We start from the raw sequence: 19,414 nt of genomic DNA, 5'->3' as shown, positions 1-19,414 counted from the left end.
CTTCGAAACACTTTTGTTACGTTTGCCCATCTCATCTACTCTACTCCAGTATTTTCAAGGTCCCGAAACAGAATGATTTGAACACTGTCGGCCCCATTGCCATTTTGAAACTTTGGCTTTGTGTTTAAATGTGGACAGAGAAATCCACAAAATATCTGAAAATTATGACTTTGAAACCCATGTTCCCTTCTTGATTGAACATTCTTAGTCTGATGTTTCTCAACTCTCCATGACTCACTTCGACCCCGACTATTAGCCTGCCAACATGGAAAATGAAATACAAGCTTTACTGACCATTATGTCCTTGGTAGCATCTGTTGACCTCTGAAGTTCACCTCACAAAAAGGAACCAAAGCCGCCATCTTTGGCCATATTAGGAGATTCGGGTATTAGTTGAAGCTAACTACCTATGGCTAGTTGCAAGTTTACTCTGGAGCAGCAAAAATCAGAGTGCCGTCTCAAAGGAGAATTCCGGTTTTTAGCACGTTAAGGCCCTTTTCTGGTTTGTTTTGGATGAACTAGAGTGGTGGACACCGAAATTTTGACGATTGGTCCTGTCTCGACTTTTCTGACTCGTTTTGAATCGCCTTTGACTTCTCAGGGTGGCTGGCAATGGGCATATTGTAGTAGGCTACTCAAACATGTCCTAAAACAACCCTTAACGTTCGTTTTCAAAACTGTGCAACTCACCGAGTAGTTAGTGGTGTTCGTTGATATTCCAAAACAAGTAGCGTAGCGAAATACAGTTTCTGTCGTGTTTTATTTGGCATTTTGTAAAATCCCATTGATTTCTGTTGGAAGACTCATTGCACGTTGATAGCTGCGCCACCGTCTATGCTTCAGGTTCAAATATTGAGCGGTTGTGAATAGTTCCACAATAGCAAATAAGATGGCTGGAAATCATACATTGCGCCGCAATCATATATTTGCTTTTAATAATCAACGAACACCACTAACCACTCGGTGAGTTGCACAGTTTTGAAAACGAACGTTAAGGGTTGTTTTTAGGGCTGAGAAAAAAAAATCTGATTAAAAAAATAACACAGATTAATCGATTCCATATGACCTTTGACCCTGAGCCGTTGTAGTCAGTAACCATGTAAAATGAAGGAGAGAGAAGAACATTTTCTGACTAGATCATTGATTGGAACATTTACTTTTAAACAACGGCCTGATGGTGTTGACAAAAATAAAGTGTTGATTAAAATAAAGTCCTCTGCAATGTCTGCAGCAAGGAATTTGCATATCACCGGAGTTCATCAACTCTAAAGTCGCACATCAATGCAAAGAAATAGTGTTGACATCGAGGGAAGTGTTCATTTATTTTCATTGTGTCCCCTAGGTTATATCTGTGGCCTGAAATACCTTGTATGTGGAAAACAACTTCTTCCCGAAGCACTTTTGAATTTATTTCCTCAGCATATTAGGTCATGTCATACTGTAGATTATTATGGCCATTATTAAAATAATAATAAAAGAGTTTTTGAACTTTAATGTCACTAATGCTGATTATTCAATGATTTATTTGAATTAAACATTTTTAAATACTTTCACAGCAAAAAATATATATGCGATTAATTTAGATGAATTAATCACAGAGTATGTAATTAATTAGATTATTTTTTTTAATCGATTGACAGCCCTAGTTGTTTTGGGACATGTTTGAGTAGCCTACTACAGTATGCCCATTGCCAGCCAACCTGAGAAGTCAAAGGCGATTCAAAACGAGTCGGAAAAGTCGAGACAGGACCAATTGTCAAAATGTCGGTGTCCACCACTCTAGTTCATCCAAAACAAACCATAAAAGGTCACAGTATCCACTCGAAGGCAGGGGACAAAAGTGTGTAGAACAAAACGTCTGCATTTCCAATTTCTTCATCCTCGCGAGAGTTGATGATAACTGGTATGATAATTCAAAATGTTAAATGTTATTTTCCCATAGGAAAAATCTTAAGATACCGGATCTCCTTATATGGGCAGAGATAGTAGTTTTTTTTAGGTGAACTTCAGAGGTCTTTTAAATTCTGCATTTTCGAATGCTGACAATTGTGTGAATGGTCATGTGATTTATGTGAATAATCACATGATCTGCGCTTCAGGAATTCAGAGTAGACAAGGTTGCAGAAATGCACATTTGTGTCGGGACAGACATTGCATTAGTTTTTATAGTAAGTAATACAGTAACTAAAACTAAAACAGAATATTGTGGATGTAGCCTCACTTAAGTGTGTGTGTGTGTGTGTGTGTGTGTGTTTGAGTTGAGGTAGCGATCATCATTTATCATTTTCTTTTAAAAATCAACAAGCAACTCCATGCTGTCATATAGCAATTGACAACTGCAATCAAAAACTGGCCCCACCCATGGAATCAGATCCCACTGTGGTATTTTCTGACCACATGCAATCAAGTGAAGCAGCCTGAATATGTGAAAAAAAGCACATATTGTGTCTGACAATATGAAGCTAGGTAATGAAAAGGCAATCTGAACATCTTGGTATTTAAAATACTGTGTTAGTTCTCTAAAAGGAGTTAAGCATTTAGCCAAACAGGTTATAAAAACTCAACTGAAGTTTCAGTAGCTGTTAATGGGTTAGCCTACACAATAAGATTGTCAAGATCTGAAAAAAAAGTTTAATATTTTGCTCCTTAAATAAATTCCTCCTTATATTTATATCCGATTCAGTCTTGCAACTCTATAGTAGACCGTCTTGAACTGTTGTGCCGATTTGATCAGGTGATCACTATGGTCACCTGATTCTGCTGTAGAACGTCTTGCTGCCACTGACAAGCTGAAATACACATCGGTGTGTAGCTTCCTCAGTATTTGGTAAAATAGATATTGCTTTATTTTTTTTTGGAATCAGGTTGAATAGTCACTTGTCTTGTTATTTTTTCAGCATCTTCTTAGATGGATATTTTATTATTTTGAGAAGTGGCATGTGATAGCAATTCAGAAAAGGAAAAACTGTAGGAAGAAAATAGTGGAAAGAAAACATCTTTTTTCTTTTGTGTGCTTAAGTGGAAGCAGGTTGGATTTATTTCCTTCACTGATAATGCAGTTTGTTTTCAGCCTATGCATATGTGGTGTTATTGTTGGTTTGCTTCTGCAGAGTAATTTTCCAAAATGAAATTCAATTTGATTTCCTGTCTAAATCTGTAGCATTGCCTTGTGTCAACCGGCAGTGATGCGCAGCCACTGTCTTTCAGCATAGAAATTTAATTTGCATTCTGGGCTGTACTTAGGAAGTGTTACAACAATATCATACCTCAGAGAGAATAATCCCCCTCCCCCCAGCATTCGGAGCCATGGTGAAATCACACATTCAGAAATATGGAGGGGATTTGTCAACTTGACGGTCCCAGGTGGCATTTGTAATAACAAACCCAGGGAGTAGTGCTAGCCCCCCCGGAGTGGACGAGCAGACTGGCCCCTGCACCCATCCCTGTCTTCTCTGAGCATCCGTCTGCATTATGGCCTGGTACATGCGCTCTGTTCCAGTGCCACAGTCCCTCTCCTCACCTCCCCAGAGGCCGGCTGATGGCCGTGCCCGATGGCTGGCCTCCTTTTCTTTCTCTTCGGAGACCTGGAGGGACGTACGTCTCGGCACACCAGCCGGAGCACCACGGCTCTTTGTAAGCTGTATTTATTCCCTTATCACGGGCTGACTCACACCATGCTCTTAGTCAGTGGCAGAATTACACTTTTATGGCTATGAATCATTGGCGGGAAACGAAGATAAGATTCTGAAATGGAGCAAACAAGCCTCACCCAGTGTTGTGCTTAAGAAAAGGCTCCCCTTCAAATTGCGCTGCAATATAGAAGTGTCTCTTATACAAGAAAAATAAGATAAGGGGTGGGACTGAAGCCAGAGTAATGAAATTCGTGTAACAATATCACACTTGCTGTGAATACTTTGCTCTTGGCTCAGAATATCAAAGGAGTGTGTTGGTGCTGGGGTGATTGTGAGCACGGGCACTGGGTTAAATAAGTGTGTGGAGAGCAATGCAGTATTCACAGCACGAGAGACTAACAGCCTCTGATCTAATCAGGCATTCACTCTTGTCTGATTGTGTTTGGGAAAGGAAAATAGCTAAATATCAAACATGTTGCTCTTTCTCCATGAAAGGGCAGTGTACTTGCATACACAATCTCTTTTTCCTCAGCTAGTGTAATTGCCTATATGGTTCAGGCTTCAATCGCTTGGAGCTTGTGAACTATAGTGGTGTCTGAGTTGAATTCGAATACCTATATTGCCTTGTGCAACTACCATAGTCGAGAGTTGATATTGATGAATGAGTTGGTCTGTAGCCAGTTTTTTTTAGCATGTGGAAAGAGTGTTTTGTGAAGCTTGTGAAGGAAATAGAATGCCAAAGTTCAACAGTCCTCGCCTTACTTTTGATCATATTACATATGGTTGGTCAGAGGATTGTTTGACCTCGGAGAGGGCTACTGTAGTTTTAGAGCAAGAAATGGTGCAAGATTTATTTTTGGGAGTCTTGAATAGTAATTTACCCCTACAGCCGTGCTGCCTGGTCACATTGTGCCGTTGGAAAACAAAACGCAATTACTAATCAATGTGTGTCGCTCACAATCTGAAGGAATGTCTTCTCCACCCGTAATTATACAGCATTCTGATTATATACTGTGCAAAATGGAGACTGGTGATGAATAGACATTTTTTGTCGCTGATGTGCTAGCAATTTGCAAAAGCCCAGCAGCTGCATAGTAATAACTTTGCTAATCAAAGGAATACATTTACCTCCGTCAGGACTACAAGTGGACTGCAGCCAATTCATTCAAACTGACCTGTGTGTGCGTTCTAGAGATTAAAACCACCTGCCATCATACCACCTGAAATGAATAAAGTTATTTGTAGTGACCTGCATCAAGTCTCCAGAGGCCACACAGAGAGAACAGTGCTAGCAGGGTGACACTAGGGGAGCGATGGCTGGCTAAGGGGGCACTGAGTGGGGGGAATGACGCTATTCTGGGAATGGCGTCATGTGCGACCCTCTCTGCCGCTGGGCTTATGGCCACCGGACACCCACACCCACACACACGCACACACACACGCGCGCGCACACGCACACACACACACACACACACACACACACACACACACACACACACACACACACACACACACACACACACACACACACACGCGCGGACCTCTTTGCCTCCGCTGTGCTCCGTAATGAGTTTTTCTGCCTCGGCCCTCAATCTCACACCTGCAGTCCGGCTGGGATGGAGAAATGACCCCGTGAAAAGCCCTGATGGAAGCGTTCCCTCTCCTCCTCTACATTCACAGCGTGTGTCATCACATTTGCCCAGGACCCATGGAGCTATAATTTATTAAAGTAAATAACTGTCAGTCTTCTGGGCCTTTTGTTTACCAGCGGAGCGGCGGTTCTGTCAGATTTGAGGTGCTTTCCCATTAACCCTTTCACAGCAGAGATTGCAGCAGCAGCACGGAACATTGAGACGCACGTCCAGGACAAGTGTTTAGTGTAAAATGGCCGCAGCCTTTTGCGTGGCTCTCGGGACTGGGGGGAGAACAATGAGGAAAAGGTTCCCCTGGATACCCCTTAAAGGTATAGGTTTTTGAACATTCTAAGTTCCGCAACAATTGAAGGTTCTAAAATTCTATGTTGAATTCAATGAACCCAGATATTCTTTAGAACGTTCATTTCCCAACATTCCCGTCACACCGGTGTGACGGTACTCCTTTAAGGGTTAATGTGAGTCTGGCTGAGAAGGGCATTCCAGCTGGATCCAGCTAGGGTAATTTGCCATCAACTCTTAGCATGAAGCCTCATATAATGACTCTCTGAGTAATTCCTTATAAATGGAAAACTATTTAAGTCATGCCACTAAATGTCATGACTCAAATAAGGAATATAAAAGACATTTGGTATTTTGGTATTAAAGAGAGTTGGGTTTATCGGGTTTATTACCATAAAGTAATGGCCCTATATACTGTATATAACTGTATTGTGTCTGATGAAGTGGATTTCATGCTTATGGCTGTGAGTTCTCCCTCTAAAGGTATCAGTGACAGCACTCCCTTTAGAGAGAGATGGGGACCTTACAGGATGGCATCTGGCACTGTGTGGTGAGACCATAGATAGCAATCCAACATTTGCTCTTGTAGTCATGGATGGATGATATTGCATGTCAAAAAGGATCATAGAATGAATATGCTGACTGTATTCACCAATAATTTATGTGCAGTGCTGTAGAACTTAGATTAATTTGATGTCTGCAGATCAACACATCTACTGTATGTACTGTATAGACAGGCCCCAAGAACCGAGCCAAGAAGAGTACCCATATCTAATCTATGTGTTAAATGAAGGAAAGGACATTTCATTTGACAGTCTCACTGTTCTGCCCTCCACTCTAGTGGAATGCCTCAGAGAGAGGAAATGCTTAACCTTCAAGATATGATGTATGGATGTCTTTGCTATCCTGTCTGACCTGATTCCTTTACCGGACGAGTCACTCACACAATGTCTCACTTAATGTGATTTGCAGTTAAACACCTATAAGGATGACTTTCAGGGTACATTAGCATTGAAATGCAGGGATTTGGAGAGGGGGAAGAGAGATGGGGCTGTCTGTCGCTGGTGTATCCTGACACACAGGGGACATGAGGCGGTGTGGCTCTCTGACAGACTCAGAGAGTCTGTCACCTCATTGGGTGTCTGTACCGCCGAAACAAGGCCATGTGCTCCACTGAGGAGCCTTAGCTGGGTCACTCTGACCAAAACGCTGGTCTTTCTCTCTCTCTCTCTCTCTCTCTCTCTCTCTCTCTCTTTCCTGCATAAAAAAACACAACAGCTCTACATCTGATGCCCATCAGAGGCACATAGCTGCATAACTCTCTGCATTAGAGACTCAATAAAAGTCAACTCAACTAAAGAATGCTATTTACCAACTGCTAGGTAGTTTTCGGTGGAGACATTATGCCAGTTCTCAGTGGAAATAATCGCCTTGTTCTTCATTACAAACAGAGAGGAAGTAAGCATGTCAATTAATTTTTCAGCCAGACCGATAAGCAAGTGGACAACTAAAGCTGCAGCTCCCATATATTTTCCTACTGACAGCATAATCACATGGAAGGCTAATTTTATTGAATCTCATAATGGAGTGTTTTTAATATAGGCAGTAATCACATCTTTTCAAGGGCACTTCAATTCAAAGTACCCTGTGACAGTCAAAGTGACTTGTAACTGTTGAGTGCGTCAAATGGCTTTTTCCCCTTTAAATACTTTACTGCTGTCACAAAGACTCTGTGTACTGATAATAATGTTTTTTAAACTGTGATGCTGATGTGACTCTGCATTAGTCTATGCTTTTCAGCCTTTTCTGCTGTTTGCAGATGCACTTCAGCACACTGTTGCTGACATTTGCAGATAATGTACAGGAGTAGGGGCTGCATTTCCATGTTCATCCATTTTAGAATTCATTGAGCTATGCAAAACACTTAAATCATGAATAATTCATTGATGTCTCCATAGCATTAACATTTTGTGGTCCATTGCCAGGAAGAGGATTTCACCCCTGAAAGAGCTGAAACCTCTCCTCCCATTCTTGGCAATTAAGTATAATAATCACAGTACTAATAACAGGACTAAAACTTTCTGGGTGTCACTTAACTTCAGGGCAGTGTTCATTTGGCATCTGTAGGCATGTATCTATAAGAATTTATATGAATATTCATTAAGGCAGATTTCAACCACTGCCAACTGTTATGAATGCCTCTAAAGCCATAAAGTAAAGTGGTACTGATATTTTGTGAATAAGATATCTCCGATGTCGTAATTCTTTGCTCCTTGAAGGCCAATTCCCTTAGGTGGTGTGTGCATATTTTAGGGCGTGCGGCTTTGACTTTCAGAAGAAGTGACTCTTTTGTGTGCCGTTGTCTCCTCAGATATAGATGAGTGTGCAACCCAGATGCATTACTGCCAGGCGAACACCGTGTGCGTGAATCTCCCCGGAGGCCACCGCTGTGACTGTCTGCCAGGCTTCATCAGGGTGGACGACTACTCCTGCACAGGTAGGCCGTGCTGACAGCTCACTGTTTATATTTTTGCTTATGTTTGTGTTTATGTTTGTGTTGTGTTGTATGTTTATTCGATCTAATAAACATTATATTAGTATTAAAATAAATTGTTGAAAGCAAAGTCAAATAAGGTTCTGCGCATTAAAAAAAAAAAAAACATAAAATGTAGTATCGAAGAGGGATCGTTGGGCTGATTCATAGTGTGCACAAGCTACGCGGATGTGAAAGCATCGAGCTACCCTAGGAGGGTTTGACACAGACGTTTGTAACGTGACGCAAGGGCGAGTGCCCTGTCATGCATTTCTGATGGGGGCTTACTGTACCTTGTGTGGACTACTTTAACACGTACGTGGGCCTTGCATTGTCAGCTGTGTCTGTGCAGCTTGCCTAGACTGTGAATCAGGCCCTGGGCTCTGCCCAAATAAAAACGCAGTAGGGCATCCAGGAAGAATCTTTTGATGTGATATCTCTCTGTCTCTCTCTCTCTGTCTCTCTCTCTCTCTCTCTCTCTCTCTCTCTCTCTCTCTCTCTCGTCCCCTTCACTTTGCCGTCCCCCCTGCCTGTCTGTGCTGGGAATCTGAGTGTTGCTGAGTGCCGTTTGCCAGGAGAGCTGCCTAAGCCCCCTCGAACTCTTTAAAATTCTTTAAAAACACTTTGGATTTGAGACGTGCCAGACACATGCCCTTCAGCAGGAGAGAGACAAGTGCAAGTCAAGTCTGATGAAAAGTGCTGTTAAATTGTCGGTCTGGAGGGCTGATGAAGTAAATGAAGATTTATGGTAGATTGAGCGGTCTAATCTGGCATATGTCTGCTTCTGTTCTCCTAATGCAGAATAGATTACTGGCACATGACAAAAGGGCATCGTGTTCTTGATGTATCCACGCAATATGCATGTATACAGTATGTGTACATTATGTACATGAGCTATTATATCAGCTGTGTTTGATGGACACAGCTCTGTATGTGTGTCTTTTGGTAAAAGGCTGACAAACAGCCTCAACAGCAGTATATGAAGTTAGCAGTATATGAATGTTAGCAATTTCTCCATGGGTTTGGACAGTCTTGTTTGTTCTATGTTTCAGGCTAATTACCAGTTATCATGACTAAACTACAGCACAGTGAGAGGACTTAAGGCACTTTACTAAAGGTGGTAGTAACAGTTTGGAAGAATCAGTGTATTTAACTAGTCCTCACTGTCATTTTGTGAGCTCACTTAAATGGTATTTGGTACATGTGTTTGCTTCACTTGGTTTCTTACCGCTGGTGATGTGGGGTGAGAGCTAATTGCGGCAGCTATTGGATTTGTCAAAAAGTGCTGACAGTGACATTTGGTTACAATTGCAAATGTGAATTAATGGTCAAGGAATAAAAACGTAATACAAGAGAACCACTCAACCCATTCTATATTGATTTGGATTTAATTAAGTCAACCTTGGATGTCTGGAGACAGTTCAGTAGGAATTGAAATAGCATTGGAAAGCCAGACGCTTTGATGAAGCTCCACAACTTTATTTGCATATTGGCGTATTGTAGGCTAAATACACAGCAGTTTGAGTACTCTTGGATGGTAAGATGTCTCATGTTTTGCCGCAGCTAGAATCAACTTCCAAATGCTCAACCAAGCTTGTGTCTCACTGTGAAATACAGATGAAGGAATCACATAATTTTGCAGCTATATGAAAAGTAAGTGTTACTTAATTAGCTAATACTCAGCAGCTTAAGAGAAGAAGTTGTCCAGAAAAGATCTGTGTTGATGGGCTCAAATGGTTTTGGATAGCTGCCACGGGACCACCGCTGGCCAGAAGCTCAGGTTCCGCCCGAGCAGGACAGATGACTAGTCTCAGTGGGCTCCTCTGGCTGGGTCTGCGTGTGAAATATTTTACAGTGCCTTTAGTAGTTGTGACGTTGGTAATTTAGCATTAATGGAGTTAATATTTCACCATGTCCCTTTTTATTATTCTCTATGAGCATGAGGCACTTTGTGCTGATCGGAAGTGCGGTTTGAATTATTTTCTTAGAAGCGATAGCCATCGCCTTTACCATCACCATTAATCTGACTATATTACAAGTCCTTGTAGAATCGTAAAAAGAAAAGGTAGATTTTATAAGTAAGAGTAAATTGCAGGGCATGGAGATTTATGACATGGTGACAAAATAAAAGTGAAGGTGACTTGGATCCAGCATTAAGAAAATACCACCCAGAGTCTGGGGCACCTACTTTCTCCATGTTTGATTTTGAAGAGAATGACACTTAAAGAGCCAGCTAATTATACAGGAGTCAGTGTCCTTCATATTCTCCTCTGCTCAGCCTTGGCCCGGGCACACATAGCAATCATATTTAAAAAGACACCCTCCGTGAGGCCAAGTCCACAAGCTTATTTAGCGCGACATAGCCTCGCTCCAGGCAGCTGGCCTCGACATCCCAGCGAGATGTAGCATTTTCATTAAAACAGACAAAACACTGTTTTTGCAAAGAAGCCTGTCTGAAAAGATATTGCAGATTTTTTACCGCAGAATGGAGTTTGCATTTGCTAGTGATTGCTTTGTTTCCACGCTTGGTTTGCAAAGTCTTGTGCAATGAACTTGTGCAATGTAGAAATATGAAATAACCATTGATTTCGTAGTGTAGTGAGAAATGTCTCCAGTGTGCTGACCCACAAGTCCAACTTGTATAAAGCTGTCCATCGATTTCACTGATGAATATCTTAAAAATCGTTCCAGATAGAAACAGGCTGCAGGTGGCAGATAGCGATGTTTTTCCTTCAGATACATTTTTAATAGAGTCATACACGGCAGTGGGGAGTAACGGCATCACTCTCCCAAGGTGGCTACAGAACAAACCACTTGTAGAGGAGCATGTAGGAGAGGTTGTACGTTGTCTAGATTAAGGGTCTTATCTTGTCCGCAAAGGGCTGGGCTGGTGGGGCCTTTTCAACCCCGTGAAGCAGATTCATGGAATGGAAAGGAAAGACTAATCAAGCATCAATCCTCAGGAGATTGTTTAATTAAATGACTCCAGTCAGATGACTTAAAAACCTACTGTTTGACACAGACTTACAGTTCACACAACTTAGTTTTTTACAACTGCTTGCTTGCACATATTTTCAAAACCGTGTCTTTTTATTTTCAAAACTTTACACACAAATCCTGCAAAATTAAATGCGCCTCACATTGTAAACACTTTTGCCATAATATTAAATTGTTGGATATATCATGAACACACTTATGGTCTAAACCTAAAGCTCCTATGTCTTTCATAAGCTTCTATGTTACTGTAATATATACAGTACACAGTATATGTACAGTACACACAGTAAATATGTAAGCAATATTGAAACCAGAAATATAGATTTTTCCAAATAATTTCCTGTTGTGTGAGTACAGTATTTTACGGCACACAAGAAAAGAAACAAAGCAATACAGCAATCACCACATGTAGTGGGACAGAAACCAAACACACTTTTGAAAAAGCTGATTTTTCCAAAGAGAAATGTATTTGTGTGTGTGTGTGTGTGTGTTTGTGTATGTGTGTGTGTGTGTGCATGTGTGTGTGCGTGTGTGTGTGTGTGTGTGTGTGTGTGTATAAAAGAGAGAGAGAAAGAGAGAGCGAGAGAGAGAGAAAGAGAGTGTGTGTGTGTGTTTTTGAGTGTGTGTGTGTGTGTGTGTTTGTGTGTGTGGCTGTGGCTGTGTGTGTGTGTGCGTGTGTGTGTGTGTGTGTGTGTGTACCGGGCTGTGGCTGTATGCTGTTCCTCCATGTTTTGGTAAATTCAGAGAGGTCTCAGTAATTGCTGTCATGCTTCACTGGGGTCCTGTTGAACATCCCCAGTTGCTATCCCCAGTGGAACTGAGTACATGCCTGGGAGCCCATATTCTCACCGCGATCCAAATTCATACCCACTAATCCACAGCAAGCCAAGAGGCACACTATCTCTCAACAGGTTTCACTTTCAATAGCCAGATTCAGCAGGTTGAGATTGGTTTCAGGCCAGCGGTGCATTCTCTCTCGCTAGGCCTGTGTACTGGAAGTGTTTTTGGCACAGTGATCAAATTGCTCTCTGTCAGTATCACAGAAAGGTGTGGGCAGAGTAGACTTTTCAGAAAGAAGTCATGAAAAACTTCTTATAATATCTTATAAATCATTCTTACAGCTTCTGATTTGTACTTCATAATGGTGACTGTGGTATTGAATAGGGATGAGCCGATCCGATACTTGGGATCGGTATCAATCCAATAATGGTCAAAATTACTGGGTCAGACATCAGAAAATAAAAGAATTACTAATCAGATCTGATCCAATCAGCTAAAAGCTAAGTTATAACGGACACACCATGAAGTGAGATGTCATATCAAAGCAACAAACACAACAACAAAAACATGAGCAACATATTATACTGTACGTGAACAGTAACAATCACTGGCAGCACTTCTAACTTTCCATCTCTCAAAGATCTTAAACCATCTCTTCTCATTCAAATGAGCTAGCCATGAATTGGCTTAGAGTTGGCCAGTTTTTATCTGATTAGATTAATTGTTTAACATGACACATCATTACGTGGAATCAGTGTAATTTACTGACAGATATTCTGTATATCAGTCATTCAAGATTTAATGAAATTGAAGTTATAAAAAGCTACAGAAATAATCACATGTATGATGGTAAATCCCTTTATTTCAATGTTAAAATGACTCGTCAATTTGAAATGGTAAATCCCTCTTTATGGATTCAAGCTTTCGGGGTTATTATGTCGTAGAACCTGTGGTTTGTCACTCTTAAACTGTGTCCCGTTTCAGGGACTGCATGGTTCTACAGTAAGGCTAGATTCGTAGACCGGTTGCGTCATAGTGGCGCGACTAGTGCGGTCCCATTTTGTGGGCTCCTTCGAATTTGCCCGACAAACCCACCCTTGTTTCCTCCCGAAACCGAGTGTGCGTCAGGTGTATGCTTTGCGGTCTAACCAACCCCCCAAGATTTTAAAAGTTTATGACGTTTCATTCAAGACGTGGCGAGACAGTCAACACCAGTAGCAGAGGAGTAGCCTTTAATATTAAGTTGATAAGTCCCTCGTACCACTGAAGCATGAAATCAACAGTTAGAAAGCAAGTTCATCATGAGGTTGTTGTCCAGGTCATCCTATCCTAGTGCACTGGGGGCCAAATCCAGTGTTCTCTTGGCAGCTAGCCAATGCAGTGTAGCAGGTCCTGAGATTAGTGTGTGTGCCGTCTCCAAATGTACTGCCTCTTCAACTTGTCGCGGATACTGTGGACCAGGGCTTTACATGGCCTGAGACATGGCTTTAATGATTTGTTTTTAGCTGAGCAGCCACTTTATTGGACATCAGTGTAGTCCCTCCGGTCGAGCCGTGCTCTCTGTGGTCCCCTGTCACACACCGTGCCCAGCGATTGCAAAGGCCCATACAACGCTAAAAATGCTGAACCTGCAGTCCAGTGCCATGTGTGTGGATTATAATCAAAGCTCCACGGACCGCGCTGTTTGTTGCTTGCAAAGCAGTTATTGATGGATTTGGAACATGAGTGGTTTCAGTCCTAACCAGTCTCAGCAAAGCCACAAGCTTCATTTCATGCAACAGCTAGCGCATAATTTGAAGCAGTTCCGGTTATGAGAAAATGCTCGTTTTTTCCCCAGATATATGTGTAATGAAAAATTAATTAAATCCAATTTCAATTATGCAAGTAATAAATGTGGATGCAAGGTGTAAAGAAGACTTGATTCTTTTCCTGGCACAGTAGGCCCAGAGCTATGTACATTAACTTCTTCAAAATGGAGGTTACAGTAACTGCAGCATGTGTGCTCAGAACATTTATGTTTAAGACTTCCTGCAGATGAAAAGTTACAAACTGTTGCCCTTTTTACCCTTCTCAATCTAAAAAAAATATCCAAACTATTACTAAATATACACTATATTGTTTTTGTTTTAAACATAGTTCAAATACAGGTTGTAACTATGGTAAAGTTATATTGTACATAATACATAATGTGATAATGTTCTACAGATATAAAGTGCTGCACATGACTACACACCATCGTAGCATTTAGCAGTTGGAGAGGAATGGTGTTAAATTCCTATTTTCATTCATAGGCTTTGTTGCGTTGAGGTCCAATGCTATGAATCATTGGAGTAGGAAGACCCAAAACGGCAGGGGTCTCTGAACAAGCTGGGTAATTGTATTGCTGAACTTAAAGGAGATGGGATGTCCTGGTCATTTAAAGGAGATGGGATGTCCTGGTCCCTTAAAGGAGATGGGATGTCCTGGTGGGAGCAGAGAGGGGTTGACCCAGCAACAGAGCATGCAGGGTAGCTGTTAGGCCTACCGCAGCAGTGAGGGCAATTTGAGCTGAAGCATCCCTTCACAGGGACAACCAAAAGCTTGGCAGCCTGGCAACCGATTGCCACGATGTGCCAGGGGAGATGGAAACTGTGGCAGGTCTCATCCCCTGTCAAGAAAAGAAATGACCATTGGCAGTGATGCACCCCCTCCCCTGACCAGTTCCCCTTTTACCTCTCACAACCACATACATTGTCAGAGCATTTTCTCAGAAATAAATAGAATGCAAAAGGACAAATGTGGATTTGTATTTTAAAATAATCGTACTTGCGCCCCTCTTTATACGCAGACATACAATTGCATCTTGCTTCTGAGTAGAACGGACTGTTGAGTTTAATAGAAAAAGGATGCAAAGTCCGTAAGGGAAAGTAATTATGCTACATCGTGATTATTATCAGCCCTAGTTTTCAGGGATATTACTCCATGATCCATCAGAGCGCCAGCGCTTCACTGGACTGAAATGATTGATATCCTTATGGCTATAAAACATAGAACTAATTGCCCTTAAGGGACCATAAGATTGAAAGAAAAAAACATATATCAAAAAAATAGATTTTCATCTTGCTATATCCTTCAAACAAACTAATTGTGTTGTGCTGACACATTCACTCCCTTATGCATGAGGAAGATTAACTGGCTTTAACCAGTTTTAACAATACTGTTTCCTTGTGTAGTATTCTTGCCTCTGCAGATTATGGTTTTGTACCTATGAATTCAGGGTTCCGGATTTCAGTAGAGGCATTTGCAACCACAGCGTTTCCCCTTTGGAATCGATGGTTTCCCTCTCTATTAATAAGTGGTCATGATGTGTTTGTTGCGTGCTTTGTACAGTGAAAAAATAAGCACATTACAGTATTAACTATACAAAGAATGGAGGGTGTATAAACATGCAAATAAAGGAATAGAGCAGAATAGATGCATGGTTTTTCCTCACTGCTACTTAAGTTTGACAGACACTGTGCGATTCTTCTCACACTACACATTTTAGTCAGTCGTGATTGCTGCTCACATCTGCTCACACTGTACATTGGAACTGCTCACACTGCAAAAATGCTGACAAAAAATCTGGTATGCCATATATCCAACCTGGATCAGTCCGGAACTGGAACATTGATTGTTACATTTTCTACAATCATACTAGCCTAGAAATCTAGACGCACCCTAGCGGCAGCAAATTACATTTGCTTCCAGGGCTAGTCTAGCAACTCTCCGTTGGCTTGTGAGCTCGAAAAATTAAACTTCTATTAGGCCAATCAAATCGTGTATGGAGTCGTTACTGCGAACGGTGAGTGCCCAGACCCTACATTTTAATGTGGGTCTGGCTCGTCAGGCTAGAATCATACATTTTCAGGCATCAATAAACCTGCTTAAAATGTTCGACAAATCAGACAGGAATTCATCCAAGTTCTAAATTCTAAATTCTAAACCAAATTCTGAATCGGGGCTAAACTACATTGTCTGCCCGGCTTTAAATAGCATTCCTGCACGTTGGCCAGGTAGATTGTGCAGGTAGTCTCTCTCTGCGCCGGTCAGTAGAGCAGTGGTGGCTGCGTGCTCCTCTGCGGGCGCTGCTGAACTCTTGCTGCAGTCCCTCCTGTGAAAAGGTCTCCCGTGCTCGTCTGCCGGCTCTGTGTTTGACTGATAGAGATCCTGACAGGCGGGCAGCGCCGCTCGTGAACTCAGATGGAGCCGCGTGCCAGAGCAGCACGCCGGGGTCTGCAGCTGAGCACGGGCATATGCTAGCGCCGCTACACAAGCATGGCATCATGCCATCTCTTTTTCATCAGCTTGTCACTGGCCATTACACTTCACATTATAAAGCTGCACTCCATGATGTGTAGAGGCTGCGTCAATGGGAAAATAATATGGAGGTATGGATGACTATGAAGTCAGAGGAAAATGAATGATGAATAACATGACTAAGTAAGTAAATAGGTGCAGTGTGCTTTTGGGTGAAAAAGAGCTATACTGTAGGAGCTGCATCTGTTTTTTGCTTTTCTTTTTACAGCATGTACATTTCAATCATGTAATCATTCAGTCAATAATCAGTCAACAATCTATCTATCTTTTGAGGCTGGGCTGACTGCATATCAGATTGCTTAGGGGATGCGTAATAGAGAAAATTCAGCTCATGTAATAAGGTGTTTAGCCGAAGATTGCCAATAGCGAGCTATAATCCTTCACTGATGCTGCGTTCAGACGGGGAAAGAGGCTGGCTGGCTGGCTGCTTTCGCCAGGGCTGCTGATGGCCAGTGATTATGCATCATTACGGCAGGCTATCTTTGGACAGACAGACAGCGCTCGGTCTGCCCTGACACGAGCTCAGAGCTCCTCAAATTGCTGTGGGCAGATCAGAAATCAGCTGCAGATTGTGTGAGGATAATGGCGTCCAGCGCAGCAGACCCGACTCACGGCCCTGGATTATCCTTGTCAGTAGCCACCCTTGTGTGACCCCTGACCTTCATTCTTAGATCGCTCAAGACCTCTTAGTGTTTCTAAATCAAGACCCACACATGGCAGTGCCCTCTCATTCAGAGGGCATTGTGCTCTGTCTCTGTGACGCGGTGCTCTTGCTCTCCGTGATCTCTTTGTGTCAAGGCGAGCAATAGGCATTATGAGGTGATGGCAGAGATTATTCAACTCCATTAAAGTCCACACCTATGATCACAGTTGTGCTGCACAATCACGAGTGATTCTGAAATGAATTGCTGTTATCATTCTTGTGAATATTCATTAGCTCTGGTCTTAAATCATTCAGGTCAGTCTGACCCAGATTTGTCATGCTAATTCCAAAATCTCATCGCCACTGTTGACACTCAGCTTTTCTGCTCAGCGTCGAAGAAATCCTTGAGACAAATAGTTGAAGAATGTGTTCAGCCCCGCTTAGGGGCTCAATAAGTACGACTCATTAATTAAGGAGGAAATTTATTAGTCGTGATTAAGATGACTGGTGCATATTGATGAACAGTGCGGTACTGCTTCTCTCTCTCTCTCTCTCTCTCTCTTGCTCTCTCTCTTTCTGTGAGGAGAGGCCTCCGGCCATGAAATTAGCGTCTGGGGGTGGGAGGCAGGGGGGTGGGGGCGGGGGGGGGAGGTGCCGTGTCTAATTCTAGCCCAACAGATGAACATGGCTGGAGCCTGACTTTGGTTTTAATAAAGCAGATGGTCTCCAGTGGGCTCACCTTTAGAGTGAGCTCGCTGTGTTGCCTGATCTACACTAATTAAGCTGTGATGAGCCGCAGAGAGATTATGCAAACAAAAACAACCAAGTTACAATGGCGGAAACACAAAGGCTTCATTGAGGAGGTATCCAGGCTCAGCATGCAATGATTATTTTATGGTTTGGGAAATGTGACTGAAACATTTATGCTACTGATTTGCATCATTAGTCGTGTGTGACACTAACAGGAAATGACAAATGTGAGTAAGTTAATTACACTCTGGCGGAGGGGTTGAGCACCAATGTGGTAGACCTCAGATGAAGTCAATTACAGCAGGGCGTGTGGTCTTTTTGACATCATATCCTGCCCATAGAACATTAGTCGGTAGTAAATGTATTCTTACAGGAAGCTGAAGTTGATAGTCTGGCTTTCACCAGACCAAGCTCAATCTTTTAAGATTGGACATTGGTCTGGGGGGTCCGCTATGTATTTTCTACTGCACAAAAGGCATGGTCAACGGGCATAGTTCAAATGACTCTGAACGCAATTGGGTAGTCACTCACCAATCTGACCAACGAACCGGGTGACATTTGCGGAGCAGTGCGAAAACTCCAGGCTCTTCTGCTATCGTCATCGTTTTAAACCTGCCAATAGCTGGATAAGCCAGCTTGTGATTGATCCCGGCAAAATTGTTACGGAAGCAGCAAAAAAAGATGCACAGGTTTCCAGCCAGGTTGATGTAAGTAGGGCAGTTAGATCCTTAAATCACCAGCTTAGAAACAGGTTATCATTTCAATCGATCAGCAGCCTATCTGGTTCCACTGAATGAGGCCGCTGATGGCCGTGTGTACACATCTGGTTCGTTGTAAACTGTCGAGCGTCCCCTCGGCGTGATGGAACGCCCACCAGTCCTCCATGGATGGGACCGCTCTGCTCTCGTACAGGCTGCACGCTCCCATTTCCTAGGGTGCCCTGACAGCTTTGTCAGAGAACAAAGCCTGGAGAAAGAAGGGACTTCTCAGTGTTTGTAAACAGTGGAACTGATCGTGTTTCATCCCTGACAGCCACCACTGTCTGTCACTTCTTTAGAGAAGAGAGGAGAAGGGAATAAGAGAAAACAAAGCCCCCGTGTCCTGGCGCTGACTGCAGTACTCCAGCTCAGTTGGGATGGTGGTAACACAGCACGCTCGGGGAGAGGGAGGCACTAGGGGCGTTATACCCTACTGAAAACCTAGTTTCCCTCCATTGCAACCCCCCCCCCCCCCCCCCCCCCCCTGTTTTTTCCCCCTACCTGTCATTCATGCCATCTCTCCCAGGTCCTGAAATACACCCCTCCTGTGTGATCTGACCTCTTTTCTTTCTTCTGCCTGTCTCTCTCGCTCTCTTCTCTTCCTCTTTCTCTTCCTCTCCGCTGCCTTCCTCTCAGAGCATGACGAGTGTGCCAGTGAGCAGAGCTCGTGCGATGACAACGCCATCTGTACCAACACCATCAGGGGCCACCTGTGCACCTGCAAGCCTGGTTATGTGGGCAACGGCACCATCTGCAGAGGTAAGGCCTCAGCCCCTGGCCTCTACCAGTCACACTGTCCTTCCCGGGGCCTCTCAGACAAACACTGACTGACCCCCCCTCTCTGCTTCATCCCCACCACCTCATGGTCTGCTTCTCTCATCCAGCACCAGCTGGTATTGAGAGGATGAGAATAGATTTTTACTGCAGTGATGGATTTGTCTATCCATTTTGTTCTTTTCTCTCTCTCTCTCTTTCTCTATCGCACTCCCTCCCTCTGTATGTGTGTGTGTGTAGGAGTGTGTCTGTGTGTGTGTGTGTGTGTGTACTTG

General features: G+C 42.9%; 1 protein-coding gene across 2 annotated transcripts in view; it reads left to right on the top strand.

Moving 5' to 3' along the window:
- The window catches only part of LOC121681975 (protein kinase C-binding protein NELL1-like), a 168,626-nt gene that overhangs the window by 99,688 nt on the left and 49,524 nt on the right, over positions 1-19,414 (top strand). For both annotated transcript variants that reach the window (XM_042061943.1, XM_042061944.1), the window contains 2 exons: positions 7,938-8,063; positions 19,002-19,124. In XM_042061943.1, coding sequence (XP_041917877.1) covers positions 7,938-8,063; positions 19,002-19,124 — 249 coding nt within the window. The remainder of the gene's footprint in view (positions 1-7,937; positions 8,064-19,001; positions 19,125-19,414) is intronic.

Source organism: Alosa sapidissima, chromosome 14 (assembly GCF_018492685.1).
Source record: "Alosa sapidissima isolate fAloSap1 chromosome 14, fAloSap1.pri, whole genome shotgun sequence".
Classification (NCBI taxonomy): domain Eukaryota; kingdom Metazoa; phylum Chordata; class Actinopteri; order Clupeiformes; family Clupeidae; genus Alosa; species Alosa sapidissima.
The sequence above is the reverse complement of the archived record's forward strand: the minus strand, read 5'-3'. Positions and strand labels throughout refer to the sequence as shown.